The sequence below is a fragment of the Phytophthora sojae genome, assembly GCF_000149755.1.
Source record: "Phytophthora sojae unplaced genomic scaffold PHYSOscaffold_5, whole genome shotgun sequence".
NCBI classification, from domain to species: Eukaryota; Oomycota; class Peronosporomycetes; order Peronosporales; family Peronosporaceae; genus Phytophthora; species Phytophthora sojae.
This window is the reverse complement of record NW_009258119.1, coordinates 2,297,230-2,319,589: the sequence shown is the minus strand read 5'-3', so window position 1 is coordinate 2,319,589 and position 22,360 is coordinate 2,297,230. Positions and strand designations below refer to the sequence as shown.

Below are 22,360 nucleotides of genomic sequence, written 5' to 3'. Positions count from 1 at the left end.
GAAAGCACTCCTTCTCAAGAGATAAAGACGACGACGCGTCCTTGAACATCTTAGGGAGTCTAGTTAATACTCCAGCAAGGACGGACATCGAATCCTTAATAATAATCTCATGTCCTTTATAGAAGCCGTGAGCTCGCTTGATCTAAGAGCCGCAATCAAGCATATTAGTATCCTTAGACTTGTAGCTCATATGTTTTAGCAGGAAACGAGCGTCGAAGCCAGCGTTGTAAGCCCAGAGGAGATTCTTGCTGTTGGACGGAAGCGATTCTAGGAATTGCTTCTCGCAGCCAAAGCCATAGATGTTCCTCGTCTCACTGAATGTCGGAGAAGATGGTGAGTTTTCGTTGAACTCTGAAATACTATATTATACGCAGTATGGAACATGAATACCGTTGAGAACCAGGGTCTCGAAGTCGAAGTAGATCACGTTGTATTTTCGGACATCATAGAACTCACGCGTCATGCAGTTGAAGGCTCTAAATACAGCCTGACCGAGCTTAAGCTCTTTTCCTGGGACGCGACCCATGACTCTGAAGTTGCAATTACTGAAGTCTCCCTCATCCAGTGAGCGCACCCCTTGGTATTTGTTGTTGAGAAGATTAGGCATATTTAGGCTGCGTGATAGGCGACAGGAGAGTCTCGCGGTGGTGGTATAGATAGCTAACGACCCCATAGCTGTCGAGGAAAGAGATTTTTTTATCGTTGAAAACAACCCTCCCTCCCTTGATTCGGAAATCAGTTCGTCCATGCTCGGCAACTAGCTCGGGGTTATCGAGGGCACCTTTGGTGGCGCAATAGCAAATAGATGCTCACCAACAGAACCGAGGATAAACATCGAGTTTGCATTTATCGCCATAGATCGTTGTGTCGTTATTGCATCTGCCAGTCTTCTGATTGACACGGAATTGCCTAACAGAGATGCAAATGTTGAAAGCCTTGGCGGTTTTCCGAATGAAATCAACAGTAGCTCCCGAGTTGAACATTGTCTGTGAGATCCGCTTCACAAGATCTGGGTTTGCTTCTGCCTTGTATAGCGCGAACAGAAAGCACGGATAGTTAGCTGCCTCGTCGTCGTTGCTCTCGCCCGGTACGAAGCTGTCGTCGTTGTATTTATCTTCAATCAAGAAGTCATCTGAATACACTTGGAATGCCTCTAGATTGTAGTCGGCCTTCGGCAGATATCGAAAGAAATTCTTGCGCTCTGATCGAGATCGCTTAGAATTTGGTAGCCATTCAGTCTCAATGGTCGTTGTAGGTAGAATATTCAATTCAATGTCAGCTCCCGAGCTATATTGATTCTCCTCGTCAATGAAAAGATTGTTGATATTTACAACGCGATCGTTGAGGTGGTATGACTTCGCGATTCTACCATCCGAACCCTTGATATGAATTAGCAACTTCTTATCAGCTGGCGATACAATCTGCTTCCGAATGCGATTAAAGCGACTTAGCGATACGTTGACCTTTCCAGTTGTAGTGTTGATGACTTTGAGAGTTGATGGATCATTGTTAAGCTTCGATGACTTGAAAGCCTTGACAATTGTCATAGCTTTCTTGCTCTTGAACGCATTGACAATTTCCTCCATCTTCTTTGTCTTCATATCCCAATGGATTGTCAGATTCTTACTCTTTGCGAACCGGTATAGGTCGCTACGGTGCTTTTGAGCTTTCTTAAGGGCTGATGAGATTGGCATTTTCCTTTTACTATGTGGATATATTACTTGGGGAAATACGCTTAAGATCAATCGGAAAATTCTCAGTTATACTAATAGTAGCAAAAAAATATTCATCGATTAATCGCTAATCGCTAGTATTTTTGCTGATATCTGATTTTGTCCTTCTCGTTAATCTCATCTTTATGATCTAGATAGTATTGATGTTGCTTAGCGAGTCTACTTTCGCGAGTTTGCTGATAGTATTTCCGATTCGCCTCTCGTCTCGCGTTGAGTCTCTCTTCTTCTGTATTGTAGCTCTTCATGGTTTAGTCTCGTTGGATATACTAGTATTTTGTTTTTGTTAAGATGGACTAAAATTCATGGTACAGCTTGTTTCTTTGGATTCGCAGCTCGTTGTAGTGTCTCCAGTAGTCGTCATGTTCTCCGAAAATCTCTGACAGTGTCAACACGTTTACTTTCGATCTGCAAAACGATTTTAGCTCGTATATGTCAGTCATATCGTGGACATATTTCGATAAACGAGCTTTCTTCATCTCAAATTGCTTGATTGACATGAATTGGTCATAGGCTTTCTTCATTGAGGATATGATACTATCTTTAATCTAGAGAGCTGATCGAAGAAAGACTATATCATCCTTGAGATGGCTAACTTCACTGCGTAGCGATTTGTTAGTCATCCTCGCCTTCGCGATTGGCTTGTTCAAGTTTCGAATCTCATTATTTTTGTGATCGATAATCGAATACTTCCGATGAATATGACAAATGTCTTTCTTCGGCGACAGCTTGCATTTGATTCCGTCTTTAGTTAGGTAATTGCACATCGTATCCTATATATTATTAAATTTCCCTTAAGATAGCAATGACTATTGAGCGACACTCAGACGTAGGCAGAAGTTGATGACTTATTGAAATCTGAATTTTCCAATAAATTCTGAATTTCAGAGATTATTCTGAAATTTAGAAAATCCATGAGAACTTCGTTTTTGCTCTAAGATTTACTTAACGAGAAGATGTTTGGATATTGTGGGAAGTAGAGAAGTGCTCTTTTAATCTAAGGAGGATAAGAAGTGTTCTGGAGAGTCTTAAAGTGTTGAAGAGAAAATGGGCAAGCTATGGTTGTGGTTAGAGGAATGGGTCTCTGAGTGTTCTTATATCGGAAGAAAATGAGAGTGGACACAATGACCCGTTCCGGCTATATATTTGCGGCAGCCTGAGAGACTCCCGGTTGGCATGCAGGCGCAGCAAGTTATTGCGCAGCTCCGTCTGACTGCCAACCAGGTTACCCAGGTCATAGAGGGCCTGGGCGGAGAAGCCGTCGAAGATTGTCAACGCCTCCGTGTCACCATACCCCTCCTGGATGTAGCGCTCCGACTGATACGCCAGTGGGTGTGCAGGAACACCGACCAGATAGGAGTTGCCGTCACCAAGCCGCTTGGGCGGGAGAATGTGGCGTGAAGGCAGGATGTTGACAACCTCTTGAGATCCCGGATAGGTTGACGAGAGGACACCAGACGCCTTGAAGTCGATCACCTCATCGAACGACAGCAGGCTGGACACCGCAGCCGTGACACTTGGTGTGCGCTCGCGTAGAGGATCCCGGATGGGAGCTTCTTCCATGGCCTCGTCCTCCCGGACGGGCTGGTCGTTGGTGCACAGGGACGAGTTCCTCGCAGAAGACGCTGCGCTCTCCTCCTCTTCCTCTTCCTCCTCGTCGGCGTCGTCGTCCTCGCCGGTGTCCACCCACTCGTCGACCTCCATGGTCTCCCCGGCCTCGTCGACCTTGCGCGCAGGGTCGACGGGGCCGGCTTGGCCGGCACATGTGTCTCGCCGCTAGCAGCCAGACTGCCGCCGCCGTTGCCCGCGCCCGCCTCCGCACCCCCCACTGGAGGCGCAGAAGACGGGAGTTGTGCTGGGATAAGCGGCGCGTCGGCGCTCGATGCGGGGGCGTCCATGGCTTGAGTGTGGCACGCAGATTTCATTGTGAGTGGAGATTTCGTTGCCGCAGACTGGAAAGAGAAATTGATGAAAAGTGAACCGGTTGGGACAGGGCGCAAAGAAGAGACGCGACAGTTGGGAGTTGACTGAAGCCATCCCCGTCTGGGGCGCCCACCGATCTGGGCTTGCTTGGATCGTGAGATCTTGTCATGATCGATCGTTTCGCCGAATGGACTCTACAATGGATCGTAACAAGAGGGGCGTTTGACACGATGGGATTGGAGATTTTCGAGGATTCCCCGAGCCGCGCCTGTGATTGGTTGGCTCAGAGGCTCACTATGGGAGAGGGAGGCAGCGACACGTGGCGTATGGGAAAGCGGATCCCGGCCGGACTCGCGTTGGTAGTGTACAAGGTTTGGTGACCCCGGATGGAGATGTCCCCAAGAGCGGACCGCGGCTGGAACCAAGTACCGAACGAGAGGCAAAGCCCAAGGGAGCGTAGAAGTGCCTCCGACTGGAGGCCACCTGCTCTTGGTGCAGTGTACAACGCAAGAGGAGCCTGACCGGATCGAGTGAAGACCCAGAAGCCGTGAAGCTGTCCAAGACATCCCGGATGCGAAGCCCAAGTGGTGTATGATCCCGTTTGGAGATACCAAGATACCAAGATACCATCCCAGATGTGAAGATCCAGTATACAAAGTCCAAGATGTTTCCGACCGACCAAGCCGACCAGCCAAGATCTGTTCGGATTCCGTGGGACATTGAACTTCGGTTGCGTACCCAGTGATGATTATACTTACTGGAGGTATGCTACGAGGGACCGCGGACGATTACGACGACAAGACCATAGTGAAGACAAGTCAAGATGGGTGCATGTAAAGATCGACAGAAGATAGCCAGACAGAGAGAGAGAGACCACAGATAACAGATAAACAGAGTTCGTTTTGCCAAGGATCACACAAGTGAGTTGGAGCAGTCTACCGGACGTGCATTCCCGGAGGGCCGACTAAGTCTACGTGTGAGGGCCCAGCAACTGTGACATCTGGGTCGAGCTCCCGCAACCAAGTCCAGTCCAAGTTGGGGTGAGTACCGGGCGACAACCCGATGTTGACCATCCCATTTCATTTCCTAGTTGCGGTTGAGCTCGTCCAGACCAGGAAGGCCCCGCATTTCATATTACCGATTACCTTTTAACCCCGGTTGGAGAAGCCCCGGGTGGTAAGTATTGATTTAAGAGCTATTGTGTGATAGGAGGTATTTGATTGTGTTCGTTTCCCTCAGTACTTGAGGGTGGTGCGCGTGAGCCAAAGCCGACCGGGATTGACCAGTATCCCGGAGTCCGGCTGGAGTTGACTGGAGTAGTGACCGACCCTTTCACGGTCCAAAACAATAAGGAAAGGCTACGTGTTTGTATATAACTCTGTATTTGTTTGTATTGTTTGGTTATTGAAGGCTGTCAGAGGCGACGTCCAGGAAGCTTACGTTCTGCCCTGCTACCTAGCGATCTACAAGTATCAAGACAACTCATCCACGGTTGAAGACCCCTGGTTACGAAGACAAACGATCCCACAGGGATTGTTCACAAGGACACACGCCACCCCAGTTGGAGTGTACATCTAGGTGTACTATCTCCGGCTAGGGTTTGTTCTGGGTGTACTCCACTCGGGAGTCTACACCCGGGACGCGCCAAGCTAAACACCTGGGCGGTCAGGCGTTCACCCGCCTCGCCTCACCATCCCCCCCCCCCCGTCAAGGTTAGACGTGCTGGTCTCGGCACGTCAACCACCATTGACCATTTGGTCAATGCGTGACGTTTGAAGAGAGCGTGCTCGTTCCGTAACGAGCACGCCGAAGTTGAAGACCCCTGGTGCAGCAGCGGAGGACATCTCTACTGCTGCGTATAATGCGCGGCAACGTGCGGGACAGCCTGCCCTTGAAGTGCCTTCGGGCGCTGTTGTTAACAACAGCGCTCGTATTACTTTCCAGCGTGTAGCGCATGGTGGGCTTCGTACGCCCTCACCATGTCCGGGACGTCTTCGAGCAAGACGTTCCACGGCTCCCATGTATCTTGGTTGGGAGGGAATCCTCTCCAACGGATACGAAAACGAACCGGTTGCCTGTTCGTTCTCGGGATACTGTGACCAACAATCCGCTCAACTATCCATCGAGTTGCGCCGTGTGCGTCACGAATTGGCGGCGGTGGTGGTGGAAACACGCCCCGTGTGTGGTCAACTTGGTGTTGACCCTGATCTCGCGTCTCCCCACGACCGAGTTCCGGTCGTGGAGTAATTCCAGAGCGCTGGGTTCGGCGCTCTGAAGTATCCTCAGGTTGCGGCGGCCTCCCAGACCGCCTCGACCGTTCCGGCCGAGCTGGACCATTAGCCCGACCCGCTGCTCCAGCGCGAAGTCGCGCTGGAAAGGATGACGGCTTCCGCCGAGTCTTCTGCTTCGGTTCAGCCGAGCTAGGTAGCTCGTACTGCAGGTATAGCTTCAGCCGTCCGACGTAGAACGTCGGATGGATGCGCATACTAGACGGTATGTCCAGTGTGTAGGCGTTGCCGTGCCGTGCCAGCACAGTGAACGGTCCGATAAAGCGCGGAGCGAGCTTGCTCGCCCCGAAGTCGGAAACGGCATGTTTAGGCAGGTTTTGAGTAGCGAACAAAACCAATGAACCCTTCTTGAATTCATTTGTGTTGCCCCTGCCAACGTTGTCTGCGTTCAGCTTCTGTCGATCAACAGAAGCTGCAATAGCGTCTTGGACAAACCGAATGACGGCTTGTCTGCGCTGCACGAAGTTGATTGTGTCCGAGCTGAACTCGTTCAGCTCATTTCCAGCAGTAGGCCCGGCCTCTGCGTTCGTCTTCGCGGTGTCTGTGCCCTGCACAGACGCGTGTTTCTTGTTCTTCTTGCGCGTAGTCGCGGCTGACACTGTGCAAGTGTCAGCGGCATTCTGCGGCTGCTGCGTTGCAGTCGTAGATCCTCCCCCACTTCAGGATGGAGCCACCATCCCGAGTAGACTCGGGAGGCGTGGGTGCCTGATGGCATTCACGTAGAACGGCGTATGCCCGGTCGAGGCATGCACCAAGTTTTGATGGTGTGGTGTAGTACCCCGCGGAAGAAGTGGGCGCGCCGGGCGCCGGAGGAAGAAGGCGTCAACACAAGACCCCCCCCCCAACTCTGAAGCCTGCGAAGACTTGGGCCTATATTTCGAAGATACGCTACTCCAACAACCGGGAATAATTGGCTCGGCGCGACCGCTATCCAGACGCGCCGAGTTTGTGCGAGATCGACTCCGCGAGATTTCTGCGAGGGCGCTACTCCACAATGGTGCCGCGACCCGGGAGTACTACTTCGAATGACGGGCTAACAATCCAAGAGGCATCGGTGGCAGGTGCGCAGTCGGCTGGAAGGTCGCCGACTGCAAGAGAGCACAGTGAGAGACCGGTCGCGTCGTGGAGCTCTGAGGGAACCTTCACGACAGGCCACGGGGCCAGCGACGACCAGGAGGGCTACGAAGAACAGTTTGCTGTTCCCGATGCGGCTCCCGACGAGGGAGCCGCGAAGGGCCGTGACGCAAGTCGCGGTCCTACCGGTCGAAAGCCTGCAAAGACCGACGACCAACAACAACCCACCGCCAAGGCAGCCACGAAGCCCAAGTCGCCCAAGAAGAAGATGAAGAAGCTGCGCGCGCCGGACTCGGCGGAGGAGTCGCTGTCCAAGCCGCAAGGCAAGGACACGGGACGTCAGTACACCGTCGATGAGGTACGGTACGTCGTGGCGCGCACGGAGCTCTTCCGTCTGCTAGAGCAAGACCCAATCTTGGTCTTCCTCAAGCCCATGCTGATGAGCAACTTGACAGGCCGCGCCGACTCTCTTCCAGATGCTGCGTGACTCGGGGTTCGTGTTGGGGGCTTTCGAGATGGAGAGGATGTGCGATTGGGACCTCAAATCTTGGTTACGGGCGATTCGCGTCGTGCAGGAGCCCTTGACGATTCTCGCCGGATCCGTCAAACAAGACGCGCCGGGTCCCTCGGCGGACCCAGCCCAGACTTCGACGACCACGCCCTCGCCACCACCTCGATACCAATCAAGCGTGGGCTCCGACAGCAGTTTCGAGCCGCCTAAGCGCATGCCCATGAACCGGCCGCCGCGCGTCGTGGAGCTATCCGCGGCGCCCGCACGCACAGAAGTGACGAAACCCGCCGAGGAGGTGCTTCCTAAGGCCTTGAGAGAATCTATCAACAAGCTGATGCAGACGACAGTGATGAGCACCCCACGCGCCGAAACAGCCGCAATCCCGGCGGGGCCGAAGCCGCCCGTGAATCCTGCACCCACGGTGGCTCGCCCCCAGGAGGCAGCGGGTGTCGCCATGGAGTCGGTCAGCTCGCGTTCTTCGACGAGGTCCAGAACTCGACGCGACGCGGATGAAGACCCCGACGACCTGTTCGACTTGGACATCGGAGCGCCAAGAACCGCAGCCGCCGTCTCGACGGTGACAGCCGGCGGCGTAGGCCTCGGTCGCGTACGCCTCTCAGCATCTTCCGAGCTGAAAGAGTTCTCGGGACGGGACGCCAGCGGAGAGAAAGCCAGACTGTGGCAGTTCAGCGATCTAATGAGCGGCCCTGCGCGCCAATGGTATCTCCAGTTGCCCAGGAAGGTCAAGAAATCATGGACCGGGAGCAATTCCGTGTGCAGTACTGCGGCAAGGGCGTGTCAATGGCCAGCCGCTACTACCATGCGGCTCAGCGCCCCGACGAGACCCCTCTGAATTACTTGTACCGGCTCAACGTCGCGGGCTTGAGGGCCAACATCCCATACGCCGAGGGTACGACTGAAGAGAAGCGCGAACACGTCGAGCATTTCATCCGGACGCTGAACACGCAGGAGGCCGAACTCGCCTCGCGTCTCACGCTACTGGAGGTCGCCAACTCCGAGGCGCTGGAGAAGAAGCTGCGTGCCCGACAACGTGGATTGGCTCACCAGAAGAAGACTCTCTTCTGCTCGAACAAGTTCCCCCAAAAGGCGCCGACCCCGCCGACTCAGCCGGCGCGCGCCGTGCATGCGATTCACGTTGCGTCGGACGAGTACAACTCGGAACGCGAAAGTCGCGACAGCGACGATCGCCAGTACGACCAAGACGAGGAGGACGAAGAACGCGCCAAGTTGTTCGTCGCGGGGCAGGCCCCGCCGGGAGAGCCGGCGCGTCACAACTTTGATCCCAACGACTCGGGACGCGATCGTCCGCGTTGTCGCCACTGTGGTTCTCGTCGCCACGCTGAGAGAGACTGCTGGAAGTTGTTGACGTGTCAGAAGTGTGGTGACCAGCACCCGACGGAGCGATGCTTGAGGGTGTGCAAGGCCTGCGGTGACGTGCACGAAGCCGGAGAATGCCCGATGGAGGAGTTCTTCAACCAATTGCGCCAGTGGTTTGACCCGAATAAACACGCGGGAATGCTGCCGCCGGCCGCCGAGAAGATGTTTCCTAGTTTAACATCTTCTCGGCGGCTCGCTGGCTTGGAAACCAGTACGAGACGAGCGACCTGTTTCCGTCTATGCATATGTGACCAAGAAGTAAGACTTCTTTCGACTGGTGCGAAACTCCAAACTAGCATATGTCATATGAGGCCTTAGAGAGACCGTTTGCAACCGGAGCGTAGCGGAGGTCTGCAATGGTCGGCGTGTAGGCCGGAGTAGTTGCACTGCGAAGTAGTTACTATCTTTTTACCGACGCCTTGCCCGCCATGAGCGAAGCGAAGCGTAGCGTAACTGGCGGTGCAAACGAGGAGCTCACCTGTTCTCGGTTAAATACGATTCGCACCAAATTCGCACGGTTTTGGAAGACTGTCGCACCAGTGGAAGAAGTCGCGAGAGGTGGTTAGTGAGAGCCCGACTTCCCGGAATGATACTACATGTGGATCCAACCTGGTTCGAGTCCCACAGGCGTCTTGACGTTGACAGATCGCGAGCCAGGGGTCTGGATCGGACACGGGATCAGACGGATCGGACTCGGAGGGTGATCTACGCCGCGTTTACCTAGCGTCGGCCGAGGACAAGTCCCGCAACGCTGGGGGCAACGCGACGAAGCCGCAAGAAAACAAACTGATAAGGTCCCCGATAGAATGGTGCCAACTCCTTGCATAAAACTAAGCACCGATTTCGGCGGGGACGTTTTCTTCTTCGCTCTCTTCGTCGTGGCCTTGCGTTAAACCAAGCTCGAATTTCAGAGCACGGCATATAGTAGCAGTAGAAAATTTCTACTAGAAATGTTTGGATGTGCAGGAAACGCTGACTTTAAAGCTGCTTGCAGCTCAAAACAGGGATGTTCTTCAATATTGTAGACGTATAATAGTTTAGTACGATAGATCGCCAACGCATGTCAATCATCGACTAGAAAGCAATCAGACAAAGCGAGCAAGTTAGAATTAGAATATCAGGGCCGTAGTATTGTCGGATTTACTCCAGCCATTCAACGAAAGTGAGCATAAGTCAACGTTAACTCCTTGTCTTAGCAGCTATTCTATCTTAAATCGACGAGTTAGCCTCCTGACTCAATGATGGGCTAATCACCGTGATTTGCTAAAACAACGAATTACGTCGTTGTTTAGACAGAAAGCATGCAAGGCACAATATACCTACGTTTAGTATACTTCTCAGACTAATTATGAAGTTCAGAATTAGTCTATGTTCATTATTAGTCTTTGTGAATGGAGAGCGCCAAAAATGTGCTCACATAAATTAGTCTGACTCAGACTGAGTAGTAATTAGTCTGACTCAGACTAATTACCGTAGTCAGTGTAGATATTTTAATATCATTAAAATACCACTCGATCCGGTATCTTAATCACAGCTTACTCATCAGTTTGTTATCAGATATGACACTGAACATGGGCCGTAGCTACTGGTACAGGGGTGATAAGGGGTGGTGTTAGTCAGGAGCAGCTCGTGATCTCACGCTGAAGCTATGGACATGATACCCAAACTGTAACGGGGTTATAGCTACAGTCACTTGTTACTCTAACAGATGCGATGTCTGTTAGAGGTTTGAACACTTCCTCGACCTTGGTGTAACGTACACCAATGGCTACATACATTTACGACCACCACGACGGGTGGTCCATACACATTTAGGATTCCTATTGGCTGAAAGCAGCATATTTTAGCCAATGACTGACTTGCATGTTAGCAGAATCCTGCCAACCAGCCGTTGGCAGATTCCTAGTTTAGAATATTGTATTTTAGAGGAAGTCAGAAACATAAAACAACAATAGCAGTTCTCATCTTTTACCAAAACCCGCTACTTGGAGTCTTTATCTTGTTTAAAGTATATTCATGGATCTCGAGTATACTTAACTCAAATAAAAGAAACCTACGCTTCCTCATACACGTGCGCATACGTGTAAGCCGTAGTAGTGAGCCAAGGTAGGCCCGCTACACCTGGTAGCACTTTGTAGTCCGTCCAACGACCGACTGCCTGAACGTTCGTACGGAGCTGTACGAACGAGGAGCCGAGAACCTTTTCATGAGCGCGGAGGTGCCCATGGAAAGCTCCACTTCGCCTGGAACTCATGTTGCACGCGCTGACTGCCTCCACCTGTCGGATCCAGAGTGGGAGGCACTCCAACGACTGTCAACAGTCATTGGGGAGGCGGCAGTAGCTGCGATGCTGCGTACGCTATCGCCGACAGAGCAACATGGTGGCTAACAAATTGAAGCTTTCCGGAAGCCCAGTGGTTTCAGTGTCGAATACTAGAAAACTCATTGTTAACTGCTTGTTATATTAGTGATATAGTACATTACTTCTAAGGATAAAATAGCAATCCGCGCGGCTTTGAGATATAAAGCAAATCAGTTTACGGTTACCAACTCAACAATCATGCAGACTTCGGAGCTTACTCAATGGAGCGATCTTAGCTACAATGATCAAGAAATGATCTGCCGGTTTGAATCTCTTTCAGTGGAGTTTCTTCGTGAAAACATCCGCCCTGGTGATCTCGTATGGGAAACCATTTTGGCATACCAGAACCTCTCGATTGAATTTATCACTGATCACATCGAAGTGCTTCCACACTGCTTTGACAAGTGGGGGCAAAATGGATGGACGATCATATCCTTCGGTCTGTCACACCTTCCTTCCATATAGCTTCATCAATCAACACAGCGATAAACTGTGGATGGGGTCGGAAAAAATTCAGACTGAAGTGAACAACCACAAGCGCATTGAAGTGGAAGCCATCTTCGAGACGGTGATGCCTGAAAAAGCCATAACAACAAAGATTGCTTCATACTATGTCTGACTGCTTCTGTTCATTGATAACAAGGTAGATACAAAACCTTTACTCGCCTAACATGGTTATTCTATACGCATCGTCGTTATCTTGATAAAGTTCAGGCGTATCCCCCAAGCAGCCAGTATCATCGGATATTGATACGCGATATGGACGCAATTGATCGTGAGATAATACAAGCTCTTGCGGATTGCAATAAACATTTGGCTGGCATTGTACATGCATATAATCTTTCATTGCATTTGGTGAAAATTTTAGATCAGTGCGTATCCATGTTGTTTTGATTAGTGAGGCGTCTTTTGTAAGATATAATGATCGTATAAATATAGATCGATAATGCCACAAACGTGCGAGCTTAATCATGTGCAATTAGTAAATGCCACTCATTATATCAATCTACATCGAACGCGACACAATACGAAGACTCTTAATTATAACAAACACATCGCTGCATTTCCACAGAACTATGCAGCCACCTTTGATTAGGACAAAAGACTTCAAACATTCTGGAAACCCCTCTGTACGGTGAGAATTTAGGATTCCTTAAAGGATACCAAAACGACCCATGTAAAATCATAAAGAAAACAATCGATGCCTGGTATTCAGAAGTCTACAAGTATGATTTCAGTTCCGATGGCCCTTCCCCAAATACAAAACATTTTAAAAGGAAGAACACTTGAGCAGTAGTTGGCAAAATGCAAAGTGATTCGATTCAGGTCCTTAGTTCGCAACCGCGTGCTACCTCTAAGCCTGCTACTGGATACCTCTTGCTGGATACACCCTACTGGATTCTCTACTGGATACACAGTTACCTTATCCAATCAGAGAACGCCACGTCGATGCCCATCTTGTACCACAATCTTGGCGTAATCACCGTGACGTAATCATCGTCCCGTAATCACCTGAATGATTGCGGTACAACACAGTGAAGGTCACGCCGACCTCACTGATGACGCGTTCGCGTCACACGGTCGCTTGGCGAGGCGTCGTCACATCAGTCTTGACAACACTCCCACTCGACTCGTCAGCGACCACGATGCCCAGCTTCGTCCTGAGCGCGTCGAACTGCGGCGCCGCGATCGGCTTCGTCATGATGTCCGCCAGCATGTCGAGTGTCGAAACATACTGCAACACCACTTGACCGTCTTCCACCTTCTCGCGCACGAAGTGGTAGCGAATGTCGATGTGCTTGGTGCGCTTGTGGAACTCCGGGTTCTTGGCCAACGCGATGGAGCCTTGGTTGTCCTCGTAGATCTTCACCGCTTCATCGCTCGCCATCTCGCCCAGCTCGCACAGAAACACCTTGAGCCACACCGCCTCCTGCGTGGCCTCCGACAGCGCCATGTACTCGGCTTCCGTCGACGAGAGCGCCACCGTGCGCTGCTTCTTGCTTCGCCAGCTGATGCATCCGCCGTTCATCATGAACGCGTAGCCGCTCGTACTCCGTCGAGACTCGATGTCGCCGGCCCAGTCCGCGTCCGAGTAGCCTTGCAGTCCGTCCTCGCTGCTCGCTTGAAACACGAGGCCGTGCGTCTTCGTGCCTCGGATGTAGCGGAAGACCCTCTTGAGCGCCTGCCAGTGTGTCGGACATGGGTCCGCTGCGAACTGGCTCAGCACTCCCACTGCCGCTGCGAGGTCCGGACGAGTCCCCACCATGAGATACATGAGGCAGCCCACGGCGTTCCGGTACGGAACATTCGCCATGGTCTCGTCGTGCTTGCAGCCTCCCTCGCACATGGCCTTGGTCAGCTTCAGACCCGGATCCTGCGGTGTCTTCACAGGGTTGCTCTCATCCATCTTGAACTTCTCGAGAATGTCCTTCGCGAACTTGGTCTGCCGCACCGACACCTTCCCAGTCGCCACATCTTGCTCGATCTCCATACCGAGAAAGTACTTGAGCTGGCCCATGTCGGTCATCTCGAACCGGTCACTCAGCGCCTGCTTCGTGTCCTTCAGCATCCCGTCGCTGCTGCTGGCGAGGACCAGATCGTCCACGTACAGTGCCACGAACATCATGTCGTGATTGTCCCGCTTCAAGTAAATGCAGTGGTCGGACTCGCACTTCTTGAACCCCAGCTTCAACATGAACTCGTCGATCGTCTTGTTCCACATCCGCGGCGACTGCTTCAGGCCGTACAGCGAACGCTTGAGCCGGCACACGTAGTCGGGTCGATCTCCGTCCACATATCCGTCCGGCTGCGCCATGTAGATGTCCTCGTCCAACAAGCCGTTGAGGAACGCGGTCTTCACATCCATCTGGTGCACTGTGAGCTTGTACTTGGCCGCCAGACTCAGCAACACCCGAATCGACGTGAACTTGGCCACCGGCGCGAACGTCTCGTCGTAGTCGATGCCGTACTTCTGCGAGAACCCCTTCGCCGCCAGTCGCGCCTTGAACCGCTCGATCTCTCCAGACTGGTTCTCCTTCACGCGGAACACCCATCTGCAGCCGATCGCCTTGCGTCCCTTCGGCAGTGGCACCAGGGTCCACGTCTCGTTCTTGCGGAGCGACTCCACCTTCGAGTCGCACGCCTCTTTCCACTTGTCTGCGTCGCTGGATTCCATCGCCGACTTGAACGTTGTCGGCATCTCTCCCACTGAATCCACGACGTACGCAGCCTCGAAGTCTTCCTTCTCTTGTGCTGCGGCAGACATCTCGTCCAGCGGCTGCTGTCGTCTCGGCACCGCATACCGCTTGGCACTCGGAACCTCCACGGCTTCCTCGAGCGACTGCGTGCGCGGGTGTCGCTTGCTGCCGGGTTCAAAGTCTTGATTCCGCGCAGCTTCTTTGCTGTTCTCGTCTGATCCGGACTGAGTCTCTTCATCCGTGGTGTCTTCATCATCATCTGTCGGAAGACCCACCAACACCTCCTTCGAAGCGTAGTCGCGTCTCCCACCGTCGAAGACATCCTCCATGAACTGCGCGTCGCGGCTCACCAACACGCGACCGCTCTCGATCTCCTCGAACCGATACGCCTTCTCGTGCTCCGAGTACCCGAGGAAACGACAGCGCACCGACCGAGCGTCGAACTTCGACCGCTTCTCCTTCGGCACGTGCACGTACGCGTGGCACCCGAACACCTTGAGGTTGGCCAGCAAAGGCTTCTTGTCGGTCCAAACGTGGTGCGGCGACTTGTCGTGACTGATGGCGCGCGTCGGACACCGGTTGCGGAGGAACGTGGCCGTCATCACCGCTTCTCCCCAGTACTCCTTCGACAACCCGGCGTGCTCCAGCATGCAGCGCGCACACTCCACCAGCGTCCGATTCATTCGCTCGGCCACTCCATTGAGCTGAGGCGTGTATGGTGGCGTGAACTTCTGCTCGATGCTGCGATCCGCACACAACTTGGCCATCGCACCCGAAGTGTACTCGCCGCCGTTGTCGCTCCGAAGCACCTTCACTCGCTTGCCGGTCTGCGTTTCAGCCAACGCGACGAACGCAGCGAACTTGGCAGCCACCTCCGACTTGTTCCGTAGCAGGTACACCACGCAGAAGTGCGACTTGTCGTCGATGAACGTGACGAAGTAGCGCTTGCCTCCGAACGTCGCCGTCTGCATCGGACCGCACACATCGCTGTGGACCACCTCCAGCACTTGCTTCGCACGGTTCGGCGACGACTTCATGAAGCTTACTCGCGTTTGCTTGCCGAGTGCGCACCCGTCGCACACCTCCCACTGCTTCACCGACGTCATTGGGATGCCAGTGCCGTAGCCCTTCTTGACGATGGCGTCGAGACCACCATGGCCGATGTGACCAAGTCGAAGGTGCCAGAGGTACGACGTGGTGTCCCCTTGGCGATTCTTCGAGCTTGCCGCATTGGCCTCGTCAGCAGGCGTCCTCGGCGTCATGCAGAGCTTGAACAGTCCTTTGCCTTCGCGAGCGCCGAGCTTCCACTTGAGACCCTTCGTTTCCGCGAAGCACCCGTCGCTCTCGAAGGTCACTGGCCCGACGTCCTTGGTGAAGCGGCCGACGGAGAACAGGTTGCGCGACAGCTTCGGGATGTGCCACACACCCGTGAGCACACCCTTCTTCATGCCGCGCGGTGTCTGCATCGACATCACGATGTCGCCGCTCCCCACCACCTGATCCACGCCGTCGTCCGCCAGATGCACGTCCACCGGAGAGATCTTCTTGTAGTTCTTCATGTACTCCTTCGAGTACGTCATGTGCTGCGTCGCACCCGAGTCGACCAGCCACATGCCGCTCAGCTTGGAGGCACCCGTGTCGCCACCAACCGAGAAGAGGAAGTCGCCAGAGTCATCTTCGACCTGCGCGACGTTCGCTCGTTGCGGCCTCTGCCGCTCCCCGTTCTCGCGGATCCGCACCGGACACTTGGCGATCCAATGTCCGTGCTCGCCGCAGTAGTGACAGGCGCTCGTCCTCTGCGCTTGCGCCTGCCGTCCCTTGCGCTTCCCGTTGTCGCTTGTCATGAACGCTTGACCTTGAGCGTGCGCGGTTCCGTCAGCACCGCCACCTTGTTCCTTGCGCTTCATGTCCTCGTGCAGGAGCCGAGACGTCACGAGCTCCCACGTCAGCGTGTCGGAACGCGATTCCAACGCCGTGATGAGGAACTGGTACGACTCGCTCAGACTGGCAAGAAGCGTGATCACCAAGTCGTCCTCGCTGACCGGAGCGCCGACCGCGTCGAGCTGTTCCGCCAGCGTCTTGAGCTTGTTAATGTGCTCCAGCACATCATCACCTTCGTCCATCGTTGTCGTGAAGAACCGTCGACGAAGAAAGAGCTTGTTCGCCAGGCTCTTCTTCTCGAAGTGTCCCTCGAGTCTTGACCATGCATCATGCGCGTCCTTCGCCGACCGCACCAGCGGCAGCTGCGAGTCCTCCAACGCGAGACAGACGATCGCCAGCGCCTTGCGCGACTTCTTGCGAAACGTCGCTTGGTCCGCCGCGGTCGTGCACTGCTCGAGCTTCACTTCCCCACTCGTCACTTCCCACAGTTCGCGCTCCTCCAGCACCATCTGCATCTTGAACTTCCATGTGTGGAAATTGGTTCCGTCGAACTTGTTGATGCGGGCGGTCGCGGTCGGGGCGGCGTCCATGGCGAATGCGTAGTCGGGGTCTTGGTCAGGGAAGACGGGGCTTTGGCTCATAACCAAAAGGAAGAACACTTGAGCAGTAGTTGGCAAAATGCAAAGTGATTCGATTCAGGTCCTTAGTTCGCAACCGCGTGCTACCTCTAAGCCTGCTACTGGATACCTCTTGCTGGATACACCCTACTGGATTCTCTACTGGATACACAGTTACCTTATCCAATCAGAGAACGCCACGTCGATGCCCATCTTGTACCACAATCTTGGCGTAATCACCGTGACGTAATCATCGTCCCGTAATCACCTGAATGATTGCGGTACAACACAGTGAAGGTCACGCCGACCTCACTGATGACGCGTTCGCGTCACACGGTCGCTTGGCGAGGCGTCGTCACATCAGTCTTGACAACACTCCCACTCGACTCGTCAGCGACCACGATGCCCAGCTTCGTCCTGAGCGCGTCGAACTGCGGCGCCGCGATCGGCTTCGTCATGATGTCCGCCAGCATGTCGAGTGTCGAAACATACTGCAACACCACTTGACCGTCTTCCACCTTCTCGCGCACGAAGTGGTAGCGAATGTCGATGTGCTTGGTGCGCTTGTGGAACTCCGGGTTCTTGGCCAACGCGATGGAGCCTTGGTTGTCCTCGTAGATCTTCACCGCTTCATCGCTCGCCATCTCGCCCAGCTCGCACAGAAACACCTTGAGCCACACCGCCTCCTGCGTGGCCTCCGACAGCGCCATGTACTCGGCTTCCGTCGACGAGAGCGCCACCGTGCGCTGCTTCTTGCTTCGCCAGCTGATGCATCCGCCGTTCATCATGAACGCGTAGCCGCTCGTACTCCGTCGAGACTCGATGTCGCCGGCCCAGTCCGCGTCCGAGTAGCCTTGCAGTCCGTCCTCGCTGCTCGCTTGAAACACGAGGCCGTGCGTCTTCGTGCCTCGGATGTAGCGGAAGACCCTCTTGAGCGCCTGCCAGTGTGTCGGACATGGGTCCGCTGCGAACTGGCTCAGCACTCCCACTGCCGCTGCGAGGTCCGGACGAGTCCCCACCATGAGATACATGAGGCAGCCCACGGCGTTCCGGTACGGAACATTCGCCATGGTCTCGTCGTGCTTGCAGCCTCCCTCGCACATGGCCTTGGTCAGCTTCAGACCCGGATCCTGCGGTGTCTTCACAGGGTTGCTCTCATCCATCTTGAACTTCTCGAGAATGTCCTTCGCGAACTTGGTCTGCCGCACCGACACCTTCCCAGTCGCCACATCTTGCTCGATCTCCATACCGAGAAAGTACTTGAGCTGGCCCATGTCGGTCATCTCGAACCGGTCACTCAGCGCCTGCTTCGTGTCCTTCAGCATCCCGTCGCTGCTGCTGGCGAGGACCAGATCGTCCACGTACAGTGCCACGAACATCATGTCGTGATTGTCCCGCTTCAAGTAGATGCAGTGGTCGGACTCGCACTTCTTGAACCCCAGCTTCAACATGAACTCGTCGATCGTCTTGTTCCACATCCGCGGCGACTGCTTCAGGCCGTACAGCGAACGCTTGAGCCGGCACACGTAGTCGGGTCGATCTCCGTCCACATATCCGTCCGGCTGCGCCATGTAGATGTCCTCGTCCAACAAGCCGTTGAGGAACGCGGTCTTCACATCCATCTGGTGCACTGTGAGCTTGTACTTGGCCGCCAGACTCAGCAACACCCGAATCGACGTGAACTTGGCCACCGGCGCGAACGTCTCGTCGTAGTCGATGCCGTACTTCTGCGAGAACCCCTTCGCCACCAGTCGCGCCTTGAACCGCTCGATCTCTCCAGACTGGTTCTCCTTCACGCGGAACACCCATCTGCAGCTGATCGCCTTGCGTCCCTTCGGCAGTGGCATCAGGGTCCACGTCTCGTTCTTGCGGAGCGACTCCACCTCTGAGTCGCACGCCTCTTTCCACTTGTCTGCGTCGCTGGATTCCATCGCCGACTTGAACGTTGTCGGCATCTCTCCCACTGAATCCACGACGTACGCAGCCTCGAAGTCTTCCTTCTCTTGTGCTGCGGCAGACATCTCGTCCAGCGGCTGCTGTCGTCTCGGCACCGCATACCGCTTGGCACTCGGAACCTCCACGGCTTCCTCGAGCGACTGCGTGCGCGGGTGTCGCTTGCTGCCGGGTTCAAAGTCTTGATTCCGCGCAGCTTCTTCTCTGTTCTCGTCTGATCCGGACTGAGTCTCTTCATCCGTGGTGTCTTCATCATCATCTGTCGGAAGACCCACCAACACCTCCTTCGAAGCGTAGTCGCGTCTCCCACCGTCGAAGACATCCTCCATGAACTGCGCGTCGCGGCTCACCAACACGCGACCGCTCTCGATCTCCTCGAACCGATACGCCTTCTCGTGCTCCGAGTACCCGAGGAAACGACAGCGCACCGACCGAGCGTCGAACTTCGACCGCTTCTCCTTCGGCACGTGCACGTACGCGTGGCACCCGAACACCTTGAGGTTGGCCAGCAAAGGCTTCTTGCCGGTCCAAACGTGGTGCGGCGACTTGTCGTGACTGATGGCGCGCGTCGGACACCGGTTGCGGAGGAACGTGGCCGTCATCACCGCTTCTCCCCAGTACTCCTTCGACAACCCGGCGTGCTCCAGCATGCAGCGCGCACACTCCACCAGCGTCCGATTCATTCGCTCGGCCACTCCGTTGAGCTGAGGCGTGTATGGTGGCGTGAACTTCTGCTCGATGCCGCGATCCGCACACAACTTGGCCATCGCACCCGAAGTGTACTCGCCGCCGTTGTCGCTCCGAAGCACCTTCACTCGCTTGCCGGTCTGCGTCTCAGCCAACGCGACGAACGCAGCGAACTTGGCAGCCACCTCCGACTTGTTCCGTAGCAGGTACACCACGCAGAAGTGCGACTTGTCGTCGATGAACGTGACGAAGTAGCGCTTGCCTCCGAACGTCGCCGTCTGCATCGGACCGCACACATCGCTGTGGACCACCTCCAGCACTTGCTTCGCACGGTTCGGCGACGACTTCATGAAGCTTACTCGCGTTTGCTTGCCGAGTGCGCACCCGTCGCACACCTCCCACTGCTTCACCGACGTCATTGGGATGCCAGTGCCGTAGCCCTTCTTGACGATGGCGTCGAGACCACCATGGCCGATGTGACCAAGTCGAAGGTGCCAGAGGTACGACGTGGTGTCCCCTTGGCGATTCTTCGAGCTTGCCGCATTGGCCTCGTCAGCAGGCGTCCTCGGCGTCATGCAGAGCTTGAACAGTCCTTTGCCTTCGCGAGCGCCGAGCTTCCACTTGAGACCCTTCGTTTCCGCGAAGCACCCGTCGCTCTCGAAGGTCACTGGCCCGACGTCCTTGGTGAAGCGGCCGACGGAGAACAGGTTGCGCGACAGCTTCGGGATGTGCCACACACCCGTGAGCACACCCTTCTTCATGCCGCGCGGTGTCTGCATCGACATCACGATGTCGCCGCTCCCCACCGCCTGAACCACGCCGTCGTCCGCCAGATGCACGTCCACCGGAGAGATCTTCTTGTAGTTCTTCATGTACTCCTTCGAGTACGTCATGTGCTGCGTCGCACCCGAGTCGACCAGCCACATGCCGCTCAGCTTGGAGGCACCCGTGTCGCCACCAACCGAGAAGAGGAAGTCGCCAGAGTCATCTTCGACCTGCGCGACGTTCGCTCGTTGCGGCCTCTGCCGCTCCCCGTTCTCGCGGATCCGCACCGGACACTTGGCGATCCAATGTCCGTGCTCGCCGCAGTAGTGACAGGCGCTCGTCCTCTGCGCTTGCGCCTGCCGTCCCTTGCGCTTCCCGTTGTCGCTTGTCATGAACGCTTGACCTTGAGCGTGCGCGGTTCCGTCAGCACCACCACCTTGTTCCTTGCGCTTCATGTCCTCGTGCAGGAGCCGAGACGTCACGAGCTCCCACGTCAGCGTGTCGGAACGCGATTCCAACGCCGTGATGAGGAACTGGTACGACTCGCTCAGACTGGCAAGAAGCGTGATCACCAAGTCGTCCTCGCTGACCGGAGCGCCGACCGCGTCGAGCTGTTCCGCCAGCGTCTTGAGCTTGTTAATGTGCTCCAGCACATCATCACCTTCGTCCATCGTTGTCGTGAAGAACCGTCGACGAAGAAAGAGCTTGTTCGCCAGGCTCTTCTTCTCGAAGTGTCCCTCGAGTCTTGACCATGCATCATGCGCATCCTTCGCCGACCGCACCAGCGGCAGCTGCGAGTCCTCCAACGCGAGACAGACGATCGCCAGCGCCTTGCGCGACTTCTTGCGAAACGTCGCTTGGTCCGCCGCGGTCGTGCACTGCTCGAGCTTCACTTCCCCACTCGTCACTTCCCACAGTTCGCGCTCCTCCAGCACCATCTGCATCTTGAACTTCCATGTGTGGAAGTTGGTTCCGTCGAACTTGTTGATGCGGGCGGTCGCGGTCGGGGCGGCGTCCATGGCGAAGGCGTAGTCGGGGTCTTGGTCAGGGAAGACGGGGCTTGGGCTCATAACCAAAAGGAAGAGCACTTGAGCAGTAGTTGGCAAAATGCAAAGTGATTCGATTCAGGTCCTTAGTTCGCAACCGCGTGCTACCTCTAAGCCTGCTACTGGATACCTCTTACTGGATACACCCTACTGGATTCTCTACTGGATACACAGTTACCTTATCCAATCAGAGAACGCCACGTCGATGCCCATCTTGTACCCACAATCTTGGCGTAATCACCGTGACGTAATCATCGTCCCGTAATCACCTGAATGATTGCGGTACAACACAGTGAAGGTCACGCCGACCTCACTGATGACGCGTTCGCGTCACACGGTCGCTTGGCGAGGCGTCGTCACATCAGTCTTGACAACAGTATCTACCTTGTTATCAATGAACAGAAGCAGTCAGACATAGTATGAAGCAATCTTTGTTGCTATGGCTTTTTCAGGCATCACCGTCTCGAAAATGGCTTCCACTTCAATGCGCTTGTGGTTGTTCACTTCAGTCTGAATTTTTTCCGACCCCATCCACAGTTTATCGCTGTGTTGATTGATGAAGCTATATGGAAGGAAGGTGTGACAGACCGAAGGATATGATCGTTCATCCATTTTGCCCCCACTTGTCAAAGCAGTGTGGAAGCACTTCGATGTGATCAGTGATAAATTCAATCGAGAGGTTCTGGTATGCCAAAATGGTTTCCCATACGAGATCACCAGGGCGGATGTTTTCACGAAGAAACTCCACTGAAAGAGATTTAAACCGGCAGATCATTTCTTGATCATTGTAGCCAAGATCGCTCCATTGAGTAAGCTCCGAAGTCTGCATGATTGTTGAGTTGGTAACCGTAAACTGATTTGCTTTATATCTCAAAGCCGCGCGGATTGCTATTTTATGCTTAGAAGTAATGTACTATATCACTAATAT

General features: G+C 54.4%; 6 protein-coding genes across 6 annotated transcripts; 4 read left to right on the top strand and 2 right to left on the bottom strand.

Moving 5' to 3' along the window:
• Window positions 1–1,142: 1,142 nt before the first annotated feature.
• PHYSODRAFT_390269 (hypothetical protein) lies at window positions 1,143–1,694 on the bottom strand (the record flags this gene model as incomplete). Its single annotated transcript, XM_009530529.1, has 1 exon — window positions 1,143–1,694. A coding segment is annotated over one exon (552 nt), but the record flags the coding sequence as incomplete, so codon positions are not given.
• A 1,033-nt stretch (window positions 1,695–2,727) lies between these two features.
• Window positions 2,728–3,434, bottom strand: PHYSODRAFT_249123 (hypothetical protein; the record flags this gene model as incomplete). Its single annotated transcript, XM_009530528.1, has 2 exons — window positions 2,728–2,748; window positions 2,952–3,434. 2 exons carry the CDS (start codon window positions 3,432–3,434, stop codon window positions 2,728–2,730), a joined length of 504 nt encoding a protein of 167 aa, XP_009528823.1.
• A 3,501-nt stretch (window positions 3,435–6,935) lies between these two features.
• PHYSODRAFT_333351 (hypothetical protein) lies at window positions 6,936–11,313 on the top strand (the record flags this gene model as incomplete). Its single annotated transcript, XM_009530527.1, has 4 exons — window positions 6,936–7,433; window positions 7,471–8,268; window positions 8,307–9,135; window positions 11,063–11,313. 4 exons carry the CDS (start codon window positions 6,936–6,938, stop codon window positions 11,311–11,313), a joined length of 2,376 nt encoding a protein of 791 aa, XP_009528822.1.
• A 7,384-nt stretch (window positions 11,314–18,697) lies between these two features.
• On the top strand, window positions 18,698–19,120 carry PHYSODRAFT_505951 (hypothetical protein; the record flags this gene model as incomplete). The annotated part of the gene is made up of 2 exons (XM_009530526.1): window positions 18,698–18,957; window positions 19,012–19,120. 2 exons carry the CDS (start codon window positions 18,698–18,700, stop codon window positions 19,118–19,120), a joined length of 369 nt encoding a protein of 122 aa, XP_009528821.1.
• A 141-nt stretch (window positions 19,121–19,261) lies between these two features.
• PHYSODRAFT_505921 (hypothetical protein) lies at window positions 19,262–19,642 on the top strand (the record flags this gene model as incomplete). Its single annotated transcript, XM_009530525.1, has 2 exons — window positions 19,262–19,485; window positions 19,522–19,642. 2 exons carry the CDS (start codon window positions 19,262–19,264, stop codon window positions 19,640–19,642), a joined length of 345 nt encoding a protein of 114 aa, XP_009528820.1.
• A 1,197-nt stretch (window positions 19,643–20,839) lies between these two features.
• PHYSODRAFT_506555 (hypothetical protein) lies at window positions 20,840–21,374 on the top strand (the record flags this gene model as incomplete). Its single annotated transcript, XM_009530524.1, has 3 exons — window positions 20,840–21,093; window positions 21,178–21,246; window positions 21,353–21,374. The coding sequence occupies 3 exons, from the start codon at window positions 20,840–20,842 to the stop codon at window positions 21,372–21,374; spliced, it is 345 nt and encodes a 114-aa protein (XP_009528819.1).
• Between the last annotated feature and the right edge of the window lie 986 nt (window positions 21,375–22,360).